The sequence below is a fragment of the Chenopodium quinoa genome, unplaced genomic scaffold (genome assembly GCF_001683475.1).
Source record: "Chenopodium quinoa cultivar QQ74 unplaced genomic scaffold, ASM168347v1, whole genome shotgun sequence".
In the NCBI taxonomy this organism is placed as follows: domain Eukaryota; kingdom Viridiplantae; phylum Streptophyta; class Magnoliopsida; order Caryophyllales; family Amaranthaceae; genus Chenopodium; species Chenopodium quinoa.
Window position 1 is genome coordinate 2,645,903 of NW_018743691.1, and position 18,567 is coordinate 2,664,469.

An 18,567-nucleotide genomic window follows, 5' to 3' on the forward strand; every position below is an offset into this window, starting at 1 on the left:
GTGAAAGTGAAAGAGGTAGCTGTAGCTAATGAGCAAATATTTAGTTGCTCATTTATCAAATGAGCAAGTGGTTGTGCTTCTTAGATTGAGCACTTCTGTGTGCTGTGATAATATGAAATTACTGTGTGTATGTGTGTGTGTGTGTGTGTGTAAGTGAGTGTAAGAGTGCATGTGTTAGAGTGTGTGTGTGTGTCTAAGAATGTATGGTTTTTGCTGGCAAATATGCTATACTATGCTATACTGAATGCTATATATGCTAGGTTTTGCAAAACATATTGAAGGGTAGCATTATCAAGTTTTACTCCTTTTCAAATCATCATTTCTGATATCAAATCATTGAGTTCCTTGGTTTTCTTGCCTGCACACAAGCCCCACCCCCCTTCTTCTTGGTCTATTTCCTGCACACCAACCACATTCCCTTCTTACACTTACTTATACAAACCTATTCCCCCCCCCTCATCTTTTTGTTTGCAATTCTGAATTCTGAATCTGATTTCAGAAATGATGAGCAACAATGAAGAACTTGACAGTCATTCTAGTACCATCACAAATGTGGCAACTACTCCTACAATAGTAGTTTCTCCTAAAGTAGCACCTTTGCTCACTCCTGGAGGAACAAAAGAATGGCTTCCAATATGCCCCAATGGGTTGAAACCAGCTATAGGGATGAAGTTTAATAATCTTGAAGAGGGCCTTGAATTTTATAAAAGATACGCATTTGCTGCTGGATTCAACACAAGAAAATCTACAACTAAAAGGCAAAGAAGAAGCAAAGAATTGAAGTCACAGTATATCTTATGCAATAAAGAAGGATACAAAGAGAAAAGAAAGCCTACTGTTGAAAAAGATTTAAATAACAACGAAGGAGAAAGCAATGAAGAAAAAACTTCAATCAAAAGGAAGAGACTCGTTACTCGTGTTGGGTGCAAGGCACATATTATCATAAAGCATTGTGATGATAACAAATTCATAGTGTCACAATTTCATGAGGGACATACTCATCCACTTTATACACCTAGTTGCAATCTCTTCCAAAAAGAAGGAAGAAAAATGAACATATTGCACAAAAAAATAATTGTGAATAATTTTAAGGTACGACTTTCAAAGCCTCTTATGTTTCATGAATTCTCTGTATGTTCTAATAAAAGTAGTATGCTCATTTGAAAAATGAGAATTAAATTATTTGCTCATTTGACAAACTGTTTTGTTCTTTAAATAGGTGAATATTGGTCCTGTTACAACTTTTCGAATGATGAAGGAAATTGTTGGAGGATATGATAACATCGGTGCATCTAAGCAAGATTTCAAAAATTTTCATAGAGATTTGAAAGCATACATTCAAGGAAGTGATGCTCAAATGTTCGTGGATAACTTTACCAACAAAAAGTTAATGTGGAGCGCTTTTTTCTTTGATTTTGAGATGGATGATGATTATTGCCTTTGTAGAGCATTATGGGCTGATCCCCTTTGTAAAAAGAGTTACGCTCTATTTGGTGATATGGTATCCTTTGATACCACATACCAAACCAATAGGTAATTCATAAAAATCACAAATCATTTTTATGTTATAACTATAGCTTAAATTAATAACTTTGTTTTAAATGAACTTAGTATAACTGTTTGTTTATTTCACAAATGAGCATTGACTTATTTGCTCATTTCAGAAATGTGCATTCAATTATTTGCTCATTTGACAAAAAAGCAAACAATTGTTTGCTTATTTCACAAATTAGCATTGATTTATAAGCTCATTTGACAAATGAACAATCAATTATTTGCCCATTTGTCAAATGAGCATTGAATTATTTCAGTAGCTGATGACAATTCTGATTTCATAATCTGAATTCAGATTCTATCACAGATTGTGAGTGCGTGTATGTATGTGTATATGTGTGTGTGCGTGTGTGTGTCCGTGTCTAAGTACGTGTGTCTGTGTATTTATGTGTGTGTGTAGTTATTTGATCATTTAAAATTTAATCTGTATGTGTAAACAGGTACAACATGGTGTTTACTCCATTTACAGGGGTTGCCATCATAAGAGCTGCATTACTTTTGCTGCTGGTTTCATAGCAAAGGAAGATATAGTGTCATTTGAGTGGTTGTTCAGATCATTTCTCAAGGCAATGGGTGGAAATGAACCGAATTGTATGACTACAGATCAAGATCCAGCAATGAAAATTGCTGTTAAAAGTGTGTTTAACAAGACTGAACATCGCTTCTGTATGTGGAACATAATGAAAAAGTTACCAGATAAGGTGGAGAAATCAATCATGCAAGAAGAAACTGATTTCCTAAAAAAATTATGTGCTTGTGTTTGGCATCTTGAAATTGAACCTGCTGAGTTTGAAGAAAGGTGGAACAAGGTGATGGTTGAATACCACTTGGAAGAACATGAGTGGTTAGGTTATATGTACAAGATAAGGAACAAGTGGATTCCGGCGTATTTCAGAGATGTGTTCCTTGGAGGAATAATGCGTACAACATCAAGATCCGAAAGCGAAAACAACTTTTTTTGCTCCTTTATCAATCCTCATGTGTCACTTGTTGAGTTTTACTTGAGATATGAAGCTGCAATTGATGCGCAGAGACACACTCAAGGTCAGAATGATAATGATTCAAAGCACAAATATCCTGAGTGCAAAACACCACTAGGGATAGAAAAGCATGCCTCACATTTATATACTAACTCTGTCTTTTATGAATTTCAATATGAGGTTGAAATTGCTTATTTTTCATGTGGTGTTGATGAATTGAAGAAAGAAAATGGATTGGAAGTTGCAAAAGTAAGTGAAGGAAATCGGATTAGAACATTTGATGTTGTGTTTAATCCAACTAACTTTGACACCACATGTTCTTGCAAGTTGTTTTATAGATAAGGAATTCCATGTAGACATATGATTTGGGTTTGGAAAGCAAAAAGGTTTGAAACCATTCCTGAGCAGTATATGCTACACAGATGGACTACTATGGCACTGAAAAAACCAATTTTTGACTTGGGTGGAAACCTGTTGGATCAATGTGCTAATTTAATTGACAAGAAAAAATTGTTAAATGATTTATGGTCAGAGATACACACTTGTGTAAGTTTGGCAGAAGGCAATGATGAAGATATTCAAGATCTTGTGATAAATCTTCAAGGAATAAGAAAGGATTTGGAGGCTAAGAGGATTGCAAGGAATAATGAAACAACAGGAAGTGCAAACAACAAAGGACAAGACATTGAGCTATTGATTGGAGCTAGTGTGCCAACTGAAATAATTGTCAAACCTCCAAAAATTTCAAAGAATAAAGGGACTGGAATTCATGTATCAAATGTAGAGACTTCAAAAGAGAAAGGGGCTGATATTGATGTGCCAAATGTTGAAACAAGAGGTAGAAGTGCAAAAAGGCTAAAGGGAGAAAAAGAAAAGGTTGTAGAACAAAACCAGAAAAAGAAGAGATTATGTAGAGGTTGTGGTGAATTGAGTCATCATGATATTAGAAATTGTCCAAACAAAGTATAATGATACTTTTATACAAATATAAAAGTTAATATTTTTATATAAATATATGATTTAGCATTTTGTGTTTTAAATTTTGTTGAAATGAGAAAATATTTTGCAAGCTCTGTTTATCTATCATACACACATATGTAATTATACCAAAGCTATTGTAATGTCCTTGGTAACAGAAATAGTCCAATCCAAGATATTATACAATGAGTTCAATAAAGAGAACATACCCTAATCTTCAAAATCATAGAGGCTAAATTAACTAGATATTTGCTGATATTTGTATAATGATACTTTTATACAAATATAAAAGTTAATATTTTTATATAAATATAAGATTTAGCATTATTTATTTGGTCATTTGGAAAATGAGCAAATAGTTAATACTCATTTGTCAAATGAGCAAATAGTTAATACTCATTTGTCAAATGAGTAAACATTCCTTTTAATAATACATTAAATCAACAACCATTTCTTTGCTCATTTGTGAAATGAGTAAGCATTAGTTTCCTCATTTTTTAAATGAGCAAATAATTAGTTACTTATTTAAAAAATAAGAAAACATTTCTTTGCTCATTTAGCAAATGAGCAAATAGTCAGTTGCTCAAATAGTTAATCAGGAATTTAACAAATGACAAACAACTTAGTCAATAAGATAGAAAATCATATCCATTACATTGACATAGCAAAATTTATACTTAGAAAATCCTAACAACATCATAAAAACATTAGATCAACTAAGAACATTTATCACATTTGTCCTATTAAGAACATCATAAAACTAACACTTCTATTGTTTTGTACAAAAACTATACAAATCCTAAGAACAATTGATCAACTTCAGTCTTCAATTCTCTCCGTTAATTGCTCTTGGATTGCTCCCCCTAGCTTTCTTCAGCATCACTTGCTTCCTCAGCCTTTTTTTTCTTTTGGACAACTTGTTTAACAGGTTTAACAGTATTTACTTCACTTGAAATAATTGAGAGGGTATACTTCAAACGAAGTTTGTCAATGATTATGTCCTGCAAAGAGAAAAAATGAAGCAATAATTCAGAGTAAGTATAGGGTAAGTAATGGCTTCATGAATGTATATCAACAAGCTGCTCACAAATTTTAATCTAAAAAGTGCAGATTTCTCATTCCAGAAGAATCAAATTATAAAAATTGAAATAAGACTTTTTCTGGTTAGACTTACATTATTTTTCTTTAAACCTGAATTCCACTTTTGCAAACCCATATATGTTTCCATATGCCTCATCATTGCAACACCGCAATGCAAATGATAATCATCTGAAGACTTCCAAGGTAAATCAACCACAACAGACTCCATAGACTTGATTTGTTTTGACAAAACAACACTTTGTATACTTCCTTCACCATTCATGAAATATGAAAATGCACTTTTCTGAAAATGAACAAATAAGTTAAAATAAGAACAAAAACAGGTGGAACAAATATAGTTAGAACAAGCAGAACAAGATCAAGATAAACAACTAAACTCAAATCATTTTTCTAAAATAATCTAACAAAATCTTGAGCCATTACTGCCACCTACCCACACATTACACAATTCTGATTCCAAAAACTAATTTCAGAATCTGATTTCAGATTCTATTACAGGTTGTATGTGTGCTTGTGTGTGTGTGTGTATGTGTGCGTGTGTGTATGTGTGTGTATGCGTGTGTGTGTATTTGTGTGTGTGTGTGTGTGTGTTTGTGTGCGCCTGTGTATGTGTGTGTGTGTGCCTGTATACAATCAGAAACTCTCAAACACATTGTTCAAATGCAGAGATGCACATTATGTAGAAAAATAAATCACAGAGTTTTGCAAGTATCCTCTAGAAAAGATTTACATGTCATATATCCCGAAAGAATCAAGCTGACCATGAATAGATTCAAAGTGAGGTCAGAGACAGAGACTATTTAAGACTTTGCTTGTGTGTGTGTGTGTGTATGTGTGCGTGTGTGTATGTGTGTGTGTATGCGTGTGTGTGTGTGTGTGTGTGTGCCTGTGTATGTGTGTGTGTGTGTCTCTGGCGTGAGTGTGTGTGTGTGTATTTTCTTGTTATGGGAGAAAGAAGAAATTCAGAGGAGAATCCTCTGAAAGGGTTAGGGTACCAGTGATATAATGAGAGGAGACATGAATAAAGAATCTGGTAACAACATGGCAGGCATCAATGAGGATATTAATGATGAAGAAGAAGTGGCAGAAGACATACCAGATTTTTAAGCAATTTCTTATTTTCTCTAGGACCTTCACTGTAATCAATAACCTCAATTGTACCACAGTCTGTGGTGGTGTTAAAACATACCAGATAATAATGATCCTTTTCAAATACCGGGAAAAAGAAAAGCTCAATATCTTTCTTTGGGATGATTGTTTTGCTGAATTCCAACTCCACAACCTCACAAAACATTTTATTCCTTTCTTGAGCACGATCACTTTCGTATTGAAAAAGGCAATCCTAAAAAAATAAATAAAGAAAAATACATAAATAAGATGAACATAAATGAAAAGAGTAAATAAGAAATGAGTAAAGTGAATTTGAAATGAGAAAAGTCATAAAATGAGTAAATTGAAATTTTTTTTTTACAAATGAGCAAGTGAATGTTTTGCTCATTTGACAAATGAGCAAAAAATTAACTGCTCATTTGGCAAATGAGCAAAGAATTAATTGCAGCTATCATTCAATTATTTATGTAATTACAGAACATACAGAATGTTAGTTGTCAGATAGCATCATAAACATAAAGAATTAAGTCCTTTGGTTTAAGACCATATAGAATTATAGATGCAGCATGTCTGTGAATTCTCACTCGTCACTGTTTCAGACCATAATACAGGTCATAAATAAGAGTCCGAATTGTGCGGGACCAAAATTAGACCATAATACAACTCATAAACACTGATTATACATTGATTCAGACCAAGGAAGTCAGAATTTATATTATTATTAGTTCTGTATTTCAAATATTTTATCAAAAGATTTTATGTTATTTAGTATCCAATAAGAGACTTGAATTAGTTCAGTATTTAATTTTTGCTCATTTGACAAATGAGCAAGAATATTTGACAAATGAGCATTGAATAGTTTGCTCATTTGACAAATGAGCAAAGAACTAATAATAGTTTTTGCAAATACAAAACAACATCTACATTCAAATATAAAAAAATTATATGAAATGAGCAAAGTGAACATGAACAAAATAAAACAAAATAAAATGAATGAGTTGAACTTACAACAACATTAAGACCAAAAAAGAAACGTCCACAAGAATTGACATCTTTATATTGCTCATTAAAATTCAGAACAGTAGACCATGCATTAATGATATCGCCATGAATTTTGCTCTGAGTTTTTAGCATTTCAAGTTGAAATAGCATTACTTCATTATCAGGCTCACCCTTGCATAAAAACCCTGCATCACTACATATAAGATTTAGGGAAGTTAAAATAATTTCAATCGTAGATATGTAAAGTGAGAATATAGAGCTAGACTTGTTATAAGAAAGAAAAATAAAGTCAGTTGCCAAAATTTCCAGAACTGAAAAAATTGAATAAATACTTACAAACGATTTTTCTTCTCATGAAAAAATGAATCCATAACACCTTTCTGAACTGCTGTTAATGGTGTATATATGTTGATAATCCGAGACTTAAAAGGAGATCTTATTTGCAACGATGGTTGCACTTTACGCTTCTTTGGAATACAACTCTCATTTTCAGCATCTCCTTTTCTCTTAAGCGCAATTGGGTCTTCTTGAGCATTCACAGCATCAGCATCATCAACTGATTTAGAAGCACCAACTTGTGCACTCACAGGAGCAACTACAGGTTCATCAGTAGGTGCAATGCTGGGGGACTTCTCCTGAGAATCATCTTGAGAAGAGATTCCTAAGCTGAATGAAGGAGTTCCACATCCTTTGGCAACTTAACTTCTTAAACTATATCTCGTACTTGACTCTCCAAGTTTTTTAAATACATGTTCAGTAACCTTAGGCTGTATGATAACAGATGGATCTTCAACATCAGGTATACCACTTGCTATGTCAACACATTCAGCAGCAATCTTAGTAATATCAATTGGTTCTGATTCAATCAGTTGATCAACCCTAGCATAAATTGTAGATTCAACATGCTTGTCATTGCCTGAAATCTTCGAAAACCTATCCCAAGCTTCAATTACAGCTGGATCTTGCCAATACTGTTCATCTTGGCTAAATGAGAGAGGAATATCTTCAGTCAAAGCTTTAGAGCTCATCTTCTGCTCATCACAAACAGTCATTGCATCTTCCTTCAGCTTTTGAATCTTCTCATTGTTTGGAAAATACTTAACAACAGTTTCATGTTTTTCACTGAAATCCATGTATGCCAAGACTAGATTTGTAGATGCTGTTGCAAGCTCCATAAGGCATTTCTATAAAAAAAAAAAAAAAAAAAATTAATTCATAATAATGGAAAGAAGCCAAGACCATCTTGAATACTTAAAGGAGTACCAAACTTTAGAGCAAAATCATGATCAGCTTGTTAGAGTTTTCTTTTGCTAACAATTAGAGGATCATTTAACACTACACCTGGATCCTTAAATCCATTTCCCCAATAGCTAAAAGTCCTTTCATGTAGTAAATTAAAACATAGATGCTCATTTGTCAAATGAGCAATCAATTTTTTGCTCATTTACCAAATGAGCAAATAGTTGATTACTCATTTATCAAATGAGCAAACACCTACACATGTTAATGAGGAGGTTTTACCATATGAGGTGTTTAAAGCTAATCAGATTTATGTTTAAAGCTAACCAGAAGATGTATCTTAGGGAGGATAGGGATTGGGCTAATAACAACTCGCACACCCCCAACCTTTTAACCCCCTACTCTTTCATCGCACGGCAATCCCCAAATTCACAAAACAACAATACAAATTCACAATTAAGTAAAAAATAACAAAAATTAGGAAAAAAAAACAAAAACAAAAAATGAGCAAAGTCATATAAAAATGAGCAAATTAATATAAGTTTCCAGAAAAGTCATATAAATACCTTCTTCGGATCTTGTTCAATTTCTTCATTTTTTGTATGAATTGGATCAGATTGTTCCTAAAATCAAGCAAAAACAAAAAAAACAAAAAAAAATTACATAATTGTGTAATTTTCATCCAAATCACACAGTATCAAATGAGCAAAAAATAATTGCTCATTTGACAAATGAGCAAATATTTTTTTGCTGATTTAGGAGGTCCATTAATGTGCTATAAAAGCACCACATTGCATCATTTTCCTTAAAGCAAGATTTGTTCCAATTCAATTCTTCAAGCAATGCCAAAGACATAGAAAAACTAAGTATTGGTTACAAGTGAAATACCAGTTTTGGTTGTTTGCTGCCAGAAGGACCAACAAGCTTCTGGTTTTTATAAAAAACTCCAAGCCTCCCCTTAAAAATTTCCAATTTCTCACAACTTGACAACATATTGGTTGTCCAACCTTTGAGAACTGGAGTTTCTCGTTTGGCTTTAACTTCCTCAATGACAAACTGATCAACGTATAAAAGCTACAAACAAGTAAGATAGAAAAAATTAGTACATTAAAATTAAACAAATAAAAATTAATACATACAATAGCTACAAACAAGTAAGAAAAAATAATTAGTAAATTAAAAATCAACAAATAAGTAAAAAATACTACATTAAAAAAACAACAAAAATTAAAGTAATACCATAAGAAACAGTAAAGATCCAGGAAAAGAACGAGTTTGACGTTCTTCCCAGAAAAGCTTGGCCTTCACAAGTGAATCAAGGATATACTTGCACCAATTCAAGTCCTTTATTTTATCAACATCAGAAAGAAATGTGAGAATATCATAATTGATATTCACATTTTGTTTCCCTGAAAAAAAAATGAGCAAAACAAAAGAAAAATGAGCAAAAGGAAATTTAAATGAACAAAATATAATATAAATAAGCAAACAAAATTGAAAATTAGCAAACTCCTATAAAATTTAAACCATGATGTTGACTCTCCACCTTTTCCTGATGATATAACTAATTTATAATATAACTTGAAATTTTTTGACAAGTATGTTAATATGAAGTATGTACCAAATCCTATTCCAAATTTTTTCACCCATCTCATCATTGACTAACAACAATAATCCATCAAAATATAAATAAATAGAACAAAAGATAAATACATATATATATATCTTATTCTGAAAGTGTCAATAGTCTCTATCTAATGATGTATAGATTCAAGTAACTGATTCTATACATATATGACCAACAACTTAGATAATATAATTGCTATATATAGCACACAACTGCTAAGTGCTAACTATAACTAAAAATAAGCAAAATAAAAATAAAAAGTTTACCATCCATCAATGTAGAAACGCATAGCACTACAAAGTTCCTTTTGAACATAAGACCAGCTGAGTTATGCTCTTTCAGAAACTCTTTCAGCTCCCCTATTTTGATAGAGAGTGAGTTGCTTTTGAATTGCTTCTTCCATTTCTGAATCACTTTCTTATCTCTGGAAAAATTATTTTTGTCAATTTCTATGCCACCCATTGGCAGCCCAAGTACTTGATGCACATGCTCTTCAGTGATACAAAAAGGTTCAGAATCTGGAATGTTTAAAGAGCATGTGTTAGCATCAAAGTGATGCACCAACCATAAACCCAGCTGCAAAGGCAGTTGGGTCACCTTCAAGAACTCCATAGATACTCATTTGTCAAATGAGCAAAAACATAGACTTAAATGAGTAAATTCCATTTACTGCAATACTATAAATGACAAAACAAACAGGAGAGAATGCGTAATTATGGAGTACATTTCATTATATTTATTCTCTGATATTAGATTTTTGTTCTGTTATTAAAGCTTAATTTCAAATGAATTAAGCTTTTTTTATTGGTAAATAGAAAATTTATTACCAAGAAGAAAAGTACACAGTACAAAAAAAAAAAAGAGCAAACAGCCCATCCAAACTACAAAGACCACAAGGCCAAACAACCACAAAAACCAGTTCAAGGCTCAAGGTTAACCACCTTCTAGGAAGGGTGCTAACCTGAAACAAGAATAAACCTGGATCCTAGCTACTGTTCACCTTCTAGGAAGGGTACCAGAAGCAAGGACCAGGCTCAAACAGCCTAACAGAACTCAGAAAACAAGCCTGAACAAGATAAGCAAGCAAACAGCCCACACTAGCCAACACAGCAAGGCAAATACAATAAAACAACCATGAAACTAAAAAGAAAACCAATCTGCCCTAAGACCAAATAAGCTTCCTTCTGTCAATCTCAGTGCTTTTACAAGCAACTATGTACACCAGTCTCCTGAAAATAGTCTCAGCAGGTTCACACGAGCCTTTAAACAAGACACTATTCCTCTGAATCCAAATACAATGAACTTCTTCAGCCAAGAACATCAAATGTCATAAACCAGTTCAGCCCGAAGGCACACAACCACCAGCTACTTCCCAAACCCGTCCCCGACCACCTTCTAGGAAGGGTGCCTAACACGGCGAGAGGGAAAAACACCTACCTACCCTCATGCAAGAAGGCATCTTCATTGAACGGAGCTACAAGCAAGGACTAGGACAAAGGCCAACACAAAAAAACAGAAACAAACAACACAAACTAGCTGAAAAACAGGCACTAAAACAGCCTGAACAAGACACAAAACAGAAACAGCAACTAACTCCAGCATGAGCAAACAGCAGCCTGCAACACCTGAACTCAGCTAACCAAGCCAGCATCCAAACACACCAAGGATCAGCACAACAACCTTCAGGACCAGACTGATTGAAGCAGAACAACAGACTACAGCAGAGAGGACACCCAGCAAACACAGAACCAGAACCTCAGATCTGAAGAAAAACGAAACAGACTGCAAGGACAAGAGCTGCACAGAACCTGCCACACTGACAGACGCTAACAGCCTCGCAGACAGACACAATAGCCTTAACAGAATCATGACTAATCTTTGTTAATTATAATAGTCTACAGTGCTACATTCTCAACCAAAATCGACGGTAGGAACACTGGCCTATATTGCCCCAGAAGTCCTTTCCCGAAAGGAATATGATGGAAAGGTAGTGTAACAACTAGTGAATAGTGATAGAGCGCTCTAGAAAAGCTCAGTAAGGTCAGGAGATTAAACAAAATTCAGCAAGTTAGGTAGACTACATGACATAAAGGTGCAATTACACATCATGGAGGACCTTACAAAAGACTCGGAACCATCGACTTTACTGGTTAGATAATATAACACATTCAACACTCCCAAATGAGCAAAAACAATTAAAAAAAAGTAAATAATTAGTTGGTAATTTTATACAAATGAGCAAAATCATAGATACTCATTTGTCAAATGAGCAAAAACATAGATGCTCATTTGTCAAATGAGCAATCAAACATAGATGCTCTTTAAGTGACAAGCAAAATTTTTGAGCAATCATCTACGGGGCTGACTTAGCTGCCTTCCTCCAGACCTTTTCAAATATCATCCAAAACCCAGACAGTTTAACAATGTAGATCACAAAAAGAATATCGAAAGATAACATTACCTAATTTCCAGCCTTGAGTTAATGTTGGACAAGAAGCAGAGGAGCTATTACTTTTATACAATACTAGAGAATTATCAAAACAATATGGGCTACATCAGAATGCAGTTACACCTTCAGGATTAGCGCTTTACTGCTATGTTTCTATTAGAAATAAATAGATTTTTTTGGTTTTGATAGCATCTTACTGTACTATCACCATTTATTTATCAATTTTACAAATTGTTGTTTCCGATACTTGACAAACAGCATTTTACAAATTTTTGAGAAATTACATAAAACGAAAATCAATCAAAAAAATCGCAACAAAATCAATCAAAAATCAGAACAAAGTAAACGAAAATTAACCTAAAATCAGAGATGAGAAACGAAAAGCAAAATGAAAATCAATCAAAAATCGCAACAAAATCAAACAAAAATCGCAACAAAACAACATAATATTGCAAATACAAAACCAAAACAAGAACACTTAGTAAAACCAAAATTCAGGCAAAATAAAACTAAAATTTACTGGATAATCACTCAAGAAAACGAAAATAAAGCTAAAATCAACAAAAAATAACAAAATAAAACATAATCGACACATTGCATGTTAAATTAATGAGCTAAAATCAGAAAAAATTAAACGAACATCAAAACGAAAATAAAACAATGAATGTAACCTAAAATTAATCGAAAAACAGCAAATGTATAGACAATAGACTTACATTAACGAAAATTGATGAAGATTGAAGAAGTTTTGATGAAAAATCAGAGAGCAGCAGAGTATGAATACCGTAGAATTGAAGGAGGAGAGAGAAAAATGAGCGAAAAAGAAGAAGGAGGAGAGAGAAAAAAACGTAGGAAATAAATTTTGAAATAAATTTGTTTAGTTTTGTTTGTTTTACCGGGTTGTATTATGACCCTTGGATGTAGTTGATCCAACGGTTGTAATATGTCCTCACATAAAATAGGGTTCTCACATAAGGGGGGTGGTCTCATATGATCCTATTTCTATATATATATATATATATATATATATATATATATATATATATAATTGAGATCATGTGAGAACCAAGGTGAATAATAGGAACTAAGAACCAATCTTAGCCATTGATCATACTCAATCTGATGGCTCATGTTTCACCCGTATTCATTAATGGCATTTTCGTAATTACCGGTTTTTGTAACTTTTTTCTAGTTTTTTAACTTTTAAGGCAATTTTATTTACTTTATGACTGATTTCATTTACTTTTACTAACTTTTTATTTACTTTTTAGAAATAAAACTGGAAAATACTTTGCAAAGTTGAAATATTACGAAATGTCATTAATGACATGGGAAGTATGTGAGCCATCCAATTAATATGATTTAAGGGCCTAGATTAGTTCATAGCTCTTATTATAGCCTTGGTTCTCATTATAATTTGGTCCTATAAATGAAAGCTAAGATATGTAAATGACTGTGCATGGTTAAAGAAAGATACAGATATATAGTATAATTTAGCAAATAGAAATAGTCAATTTATGTTGAAATTATTATCAATGGAGTATATATATATTTTTTCATGAATATGTATGTAATCATATAAATGAATAGTTAAGTAATTATAAACAAACTGAAGAACAGTTGATAAAAACAGTACAACAAGGTTCACAAACAATTTTCTTGGACATCTAAGGCCACTAAACATTAATTTGGTTTGTCTAGTATGCGTCCAAAAACACTAATTCAATTATGTATTTAATTTTTTAAAAAAATAAAATATACATTGAAAATGACAAAAAAATGAAATTCAAAGTTTAAACTAGAAATTATTTGAAATTCAAATAAAAATTTCATATATAGTGGATTTTTGGGCCCATTTTATTAACTAATAAAATGTTGACATGTCACAATGTATGTGGGAACTACATACATTCAATGTATGTGACTATGTATGTGTAGCTTTTTCCATTCTATTAAGATAATTGCATCCACACTGTTGATTGGAGTACACAGTTTCTAGAGAATTCTTGTAAACACATGTCAAAAATCTAATTAGGTATTTAAAGAGTCAAACAATTCTGATTGGTTAATATATGTGCTAATAGATTGCTGACATGGCAAATCTTCCAATCAAAATTTATTATATAAGATTTAATTATAGCCAATTTTCGTAGATAAAACAAGAAAAAAACAAAACATTAATTATAAAGTTGCAATCAAAATTTTAAATTATAAAGGATTCCTCCTTTTCTTATTTTTAGTGATTAATCAACAAAGTGAAGAGAGTGTTCATTACGAACGTCAATTTTTTTTTTGTCATTTTCCATATAATTAATAATTTCTCTACTCTTAAGAATATTACAGTACATCTTCTTTCACTACCCTTAATTCCCCTAATATATAAGGAATGAGCACTTGTGTTGATGAGATGAAAAGAGTATGACACATAGAGTAATACACTTCTTTTATATTATAAGCTAACACATTACACGTAATTTTTTTTTTGACAATATTATGAATAAATAAAAAATTATAAAAATTTGACACGCATTGAAATTTGAAACTAAGCAAACATAAGACAATACAACTAAGAGGATTGTAAGAAAAACATTAAAGGTAAAAATTTGTAAATTAAAAACAGATATAGTAGCCAAAGTAGTGGCATATATTGTAGAATCGAAGGGAGCTTTTGTAGACTAATACAGTTTACATACTTTACTAATACAATCTAAGTAATGATTTGATTCCAAACTAAAGAAAATTAAGTATTGGATAGATGAGATGAAGAAATAATCAATGTAGGCCGGTAAATATTATTGCATATGTAATTTTTTCTCAAACATTCCCTCAATTTGTGGAAAGTCACAAAGATTATAAATATTAAAAGAAAAAAAGTTGAGGGCCAAAAATACATTCGAAATATCTATGTTCCTTAATTTTCGAAAGTTGTATTCACTTTTATTATATACTTCATATTTATATTTTTTTTGAAGACAAGACAACGGGGAATCAATTTATTAAATCAAGGTCCGCCAAAGTTTGAATACTTTGGGGGATAGTATCCGAACAAATACATTCATTACTAGTACCCGTATTACTTCTAGCAACTAAATGGGCTACGGTATTCCCCGCCCGTCTAACATGAACACAATCAAAACTAGACAAACCATTCCTCATTCTACCTATTTCCTCGTAGGAGTGAAAAATTGGAGCCGCTCCCTCATGCTTGTCTCTAATAGCACGAACCACATTCATCGAATCGCCTTCAAGGATCACATTTGCAAACCCGAATCTGCACACAAGCTGAACCCCATAGCATGCGGCAGCAGCTTCTGCCATAAATGAAGACCGTCTGCAGGAGGTCTTTTTTGTTGCAACCATCAGAATTTTGCCCCTTTCGTCCTTTACGACAGCATCCAAGCAAACACCTCCATGGCTAGGCACAAACACATCTGTATTTACCTTAACACAGGAGGGCTGTGGTGGACTCCAGCTTGCACGAGAGAAGGAGTTGGGAGCAAGCACACCCCCACCAACTCTAGCATTGTATATACAATAATCCTCACACATTTTGACGAAGCTTGCAGTGATCATCACTCCATTAATATCATTTGCATTGCCAAAAATTGCTTTGTTTCTACAGCACCACACCGCCCACGCAAGACACAAGAAAGTTCGCAATTGTGCTTTATCTAGTTTGCTCGATACCCAGTAGAATAACTCTTGAAAAGAGGACATTGGAGCATCATTTAACATCTCAAGAAAATTACTTTGCTTCCATATATTTACAGCATGTGTACAACGAAACAAAGCATGGATTATTGATTCACTACCTACGCCACATATTGAGCATCTGCTAGATGGTTTTATATGACGAAAATGCAACATCTCCATTACACCAAGGGACCCTTTACACGCCCTCCATACGAAGAGCATAGCTTTGGAGGTCCCTTCAAATCCGAGACCTCACGCCAGAGACGATTCTCACTTTCACCATAAAACAATTCCCATGAACTAATCTTTCCCAATCTGCCCAACCAATAAGCCGATTTTACAGAAAAAATCCCGGACTTCGATGGCCACAAATACCTCCTGTCCTCAACCCATATGCTCGGCAAAGGGATATCAAGCACCCTAGGACAGTCCTCCTCACAAAAGGTGGCAGCCACCAACTCCGAATTCCAGCACTTGTTCTCATAATCGATGAGGTCGCTCACTCGCAAGTCAATGTCACATTGTAATTGAAAAATTGGAACAGAGCTCGAATCTTTCCCACTTAACCATTCCTCTTCCCAGACCTTAATTGAGGAACCATTACCCACTCTCCATTTTAGTCCCTCAAGGAGTAACGATTTTTCCCCCCAAATACTTCTCCATGTATAACTTGGGTCAAAACCTCTCGAAGCACCACAAAAGTTAGAGTATTTAAAGTACTTAGCTTTGAGGATTTGTTGTAACATTGTGTTATTGTCACCACATAACCTCCATCCTTGCTTTGCGAGGAGAGCCAAGTTGAAACACTTTAGGTCTCTAAACCCCATTCCACCCTTCGATTTAGGAAGACAAAGGTCTTCCCATCTATGCCAATGAATTCTCCTATTCGAGCCATCCGAGCCCCACTAAAATCGTGCAAGAGTTGAGTGAATTTCATCAATGAGATAGTCCGGAATCCTAAAAATACTCATCATGTAGGTTGGAATTGCTTGTGCCACCGCCTTAATTAATATCTCTTTGCCAGGGCGAGATAATAATTTTTCCTTCCATCCTTGAAGTTTCTTCCAAACACGCTCTTTGAGACAAGAGAAAACCGCTTTCTTTGATCTTCCAATAAGAGTCGGCAACCCCAAATACTTCTCATGTCTATCCACTTTTCTAACGCCAAGAGTTTCAATATTATCATTTCTTCTCTCTGACTTCACACATATGCTGAAAGCTACTTCAGTTTTGCTTAGATTGACTTTCTGACCGGATGCTCTTTCGTATATACTGATTATATCAGCAATTTTAGAACATTCATGCAAATTAGCTCTCGCAAATAAAATGCTATCATCTGCAAAGAAAAGATGAGACACTCTAGGCGCTCCCCTGCAAATACTAACTCCATGTATCAGATTATCTGATGCCGCCTTCGAAATCAGAGTAGAAAAAGCCTCCGCACATATAAGAAACATGTACGGTGATATTGGGTCCCCCAGTCGGAGACCCCGGGATGGAGTAAGAGCACCAGAGATATCCCCATTGTATTTGAAGGAGAAAGAGACAGTCGATAGGCATTGTAGAATTCTATTAATCCAGGCTACTTTGAAACCCATCTGTAGCATAACTTTCTCAATAAAGACCCATTCTACTCTGTCATAGGCTTTACTCATATCAAGTTTAAGGGCCACATTACCATCTTTCCCTTCTCCCTTTCTTTTCATGGAATGAAAAATTTCGAAGGAAATTAGAGCATTATCCGTAATTAGTCGATTCGAGACAAAAGCGCTCTGATTTTCTGAAATAAGAGAACCAAGCATAGGATTCAATTTGTTTGCAAGAGTTTTTGAGATAATCTTATACAGCACATTGTATAGACTAATAGGCCTAAATTCTAACATTTTCTTAGGTTCATCACATTTCGGAATTAAAACAATGCAAGTACGATTTACCTCCGAAAGATCGATTTCACCCCTCCACCAAGATTGCACGAATTTGATTACATCGCCTCCAATAATACTCCAAAATTTCTGGAAAAAAAGGGCATGCATTCCATCCGGACCAGGAGCTTTATTCGGGTGCATCTGGAATAAAGCATCCTTAATCTCCTCCGCCTTCGGCTCCATATCAAGTACATCATTCATTTCAGAAGTCATTTTATTCTCAATACTTGATAAAGCCTCCTCAAACTCGGTTGGTCTGCTTGATGCAAACAAGTCATTAAAGTATCCTTCAATAATGCCATCCATTTCGTTCTTCGACGACTTTCGAACCCCGTTCTCATCATATAGCCCGGCAATTTTATTTTTCTTTTTTCTCTGACTTGATTTATGGTGAAAATATTTTGTGTTTTTATCACCATCCCGCAACTCATTTGCCCTTGATCTTGCGTGCCAATATGATTCCTCAAGTCTTCGGAGTTCATCAAGTTCTTGAGCAATTTCGATACACAAACTCAATCGACGAGCGTCCAATTGTTGCCCTTGCACCTTATAGCCTGGATTCAGCCTTTTTTTTATTTTCTTTTTAATCACCCCAAAGGTAGTAGCTTCCCATGATGATAAGCCCTCCGCCACCCTTGCAATCCTCTCATGAATCGGACCTCCATCCCCCACGAGCCACGCAACCTTGCCACACTCTTCTTTTGACAACCAAAGCGACTCAAATCTGATTTTTTTTTCTTTTTTTGTTCCACCTCGCTTTCCCCAAACTTCAGTAAAATCGGTGCATGATCAGAATGACATATGGGAAGGTGAATTACCTCAAATGATGGGAATAATGAACACTACCCACTACTTGCTACATATCGATCAAGTCGTTCACGAACCAAAGTCTCAATTGATGTACCTCTT

At 34.0% G+C, this 18,567-nt stretch overlaps 3 protein-coding genes across 3 annotated transcripts; 1 reads left to right on the forward strand and 2 right to left on the reverse strand.

Annotated features, from left to right (window-relative positions):
* Positions 1-666: 666 nt before the first annotated feature.
* Positions 667-2,070, forward strand: LOC110683873 (protein FAR1-RELATED SEQUENCE 5-like). The gene is made up of 3 exons (XM_021860280.1): positions 667-930; positions 1,220-1,533; positions 1,995-2,070. Exons 1-3 carry the CDS (start codon positions 667-669, stop codon positions 2,068-2,070), a joined length of 654 nt encoding a protein of 217 aa, XP_021715972.1.
* A 2,320-nt stretch (positions 2,071-4,390) lies between these two features.
* Positions 4,391-6,008, reverse strand: LOC110683674. The gene is made up of 3 exons (XM_021860072.1): positions 5,710-6,008; positions 4,687-4,896; positions 4,391-4,512 (listed from the first exon to the last, which is right to left on the reverse strand). The coding sequence occupies exons 1-3, from the start codon at positions 5,905-5,907 to the stop codon at positions 4,507-4,509; spliced, it is 414 nt and encodes a 137-aa protein (XP_021715764.1). The 5' UTR covers positions 5,908-6,008; the 3' UTR covers positions 4,391-4,506.
* Positions 6,009-7,520: 1,512 nt separating this feature from the next.
* LOC110683874 lies at positions 7,521-10,172 on the reverse strand. Its single transcript, XM_021860281.1, has 5 exons — positions 9,204-10,172; positions 8,853-9,038; positions 8,531-8,587; positions 7,632-7,909; positions 7,521-7,536 (listed from the first exon to the last, which is right to left on the reverse strand). The coding sequence occupies exons 1-5, from the start codon at positions 9,204-9,206 to the stop codon at positions 7,521-7,523; spliced, it is 540 nt and encodes a 179-aa protein (XP_021715973.1). The 5' UTR covers positions 9,207-10,172.
* Positions 10,173-18,567: the final 8,395 nt, after the last annotated feature.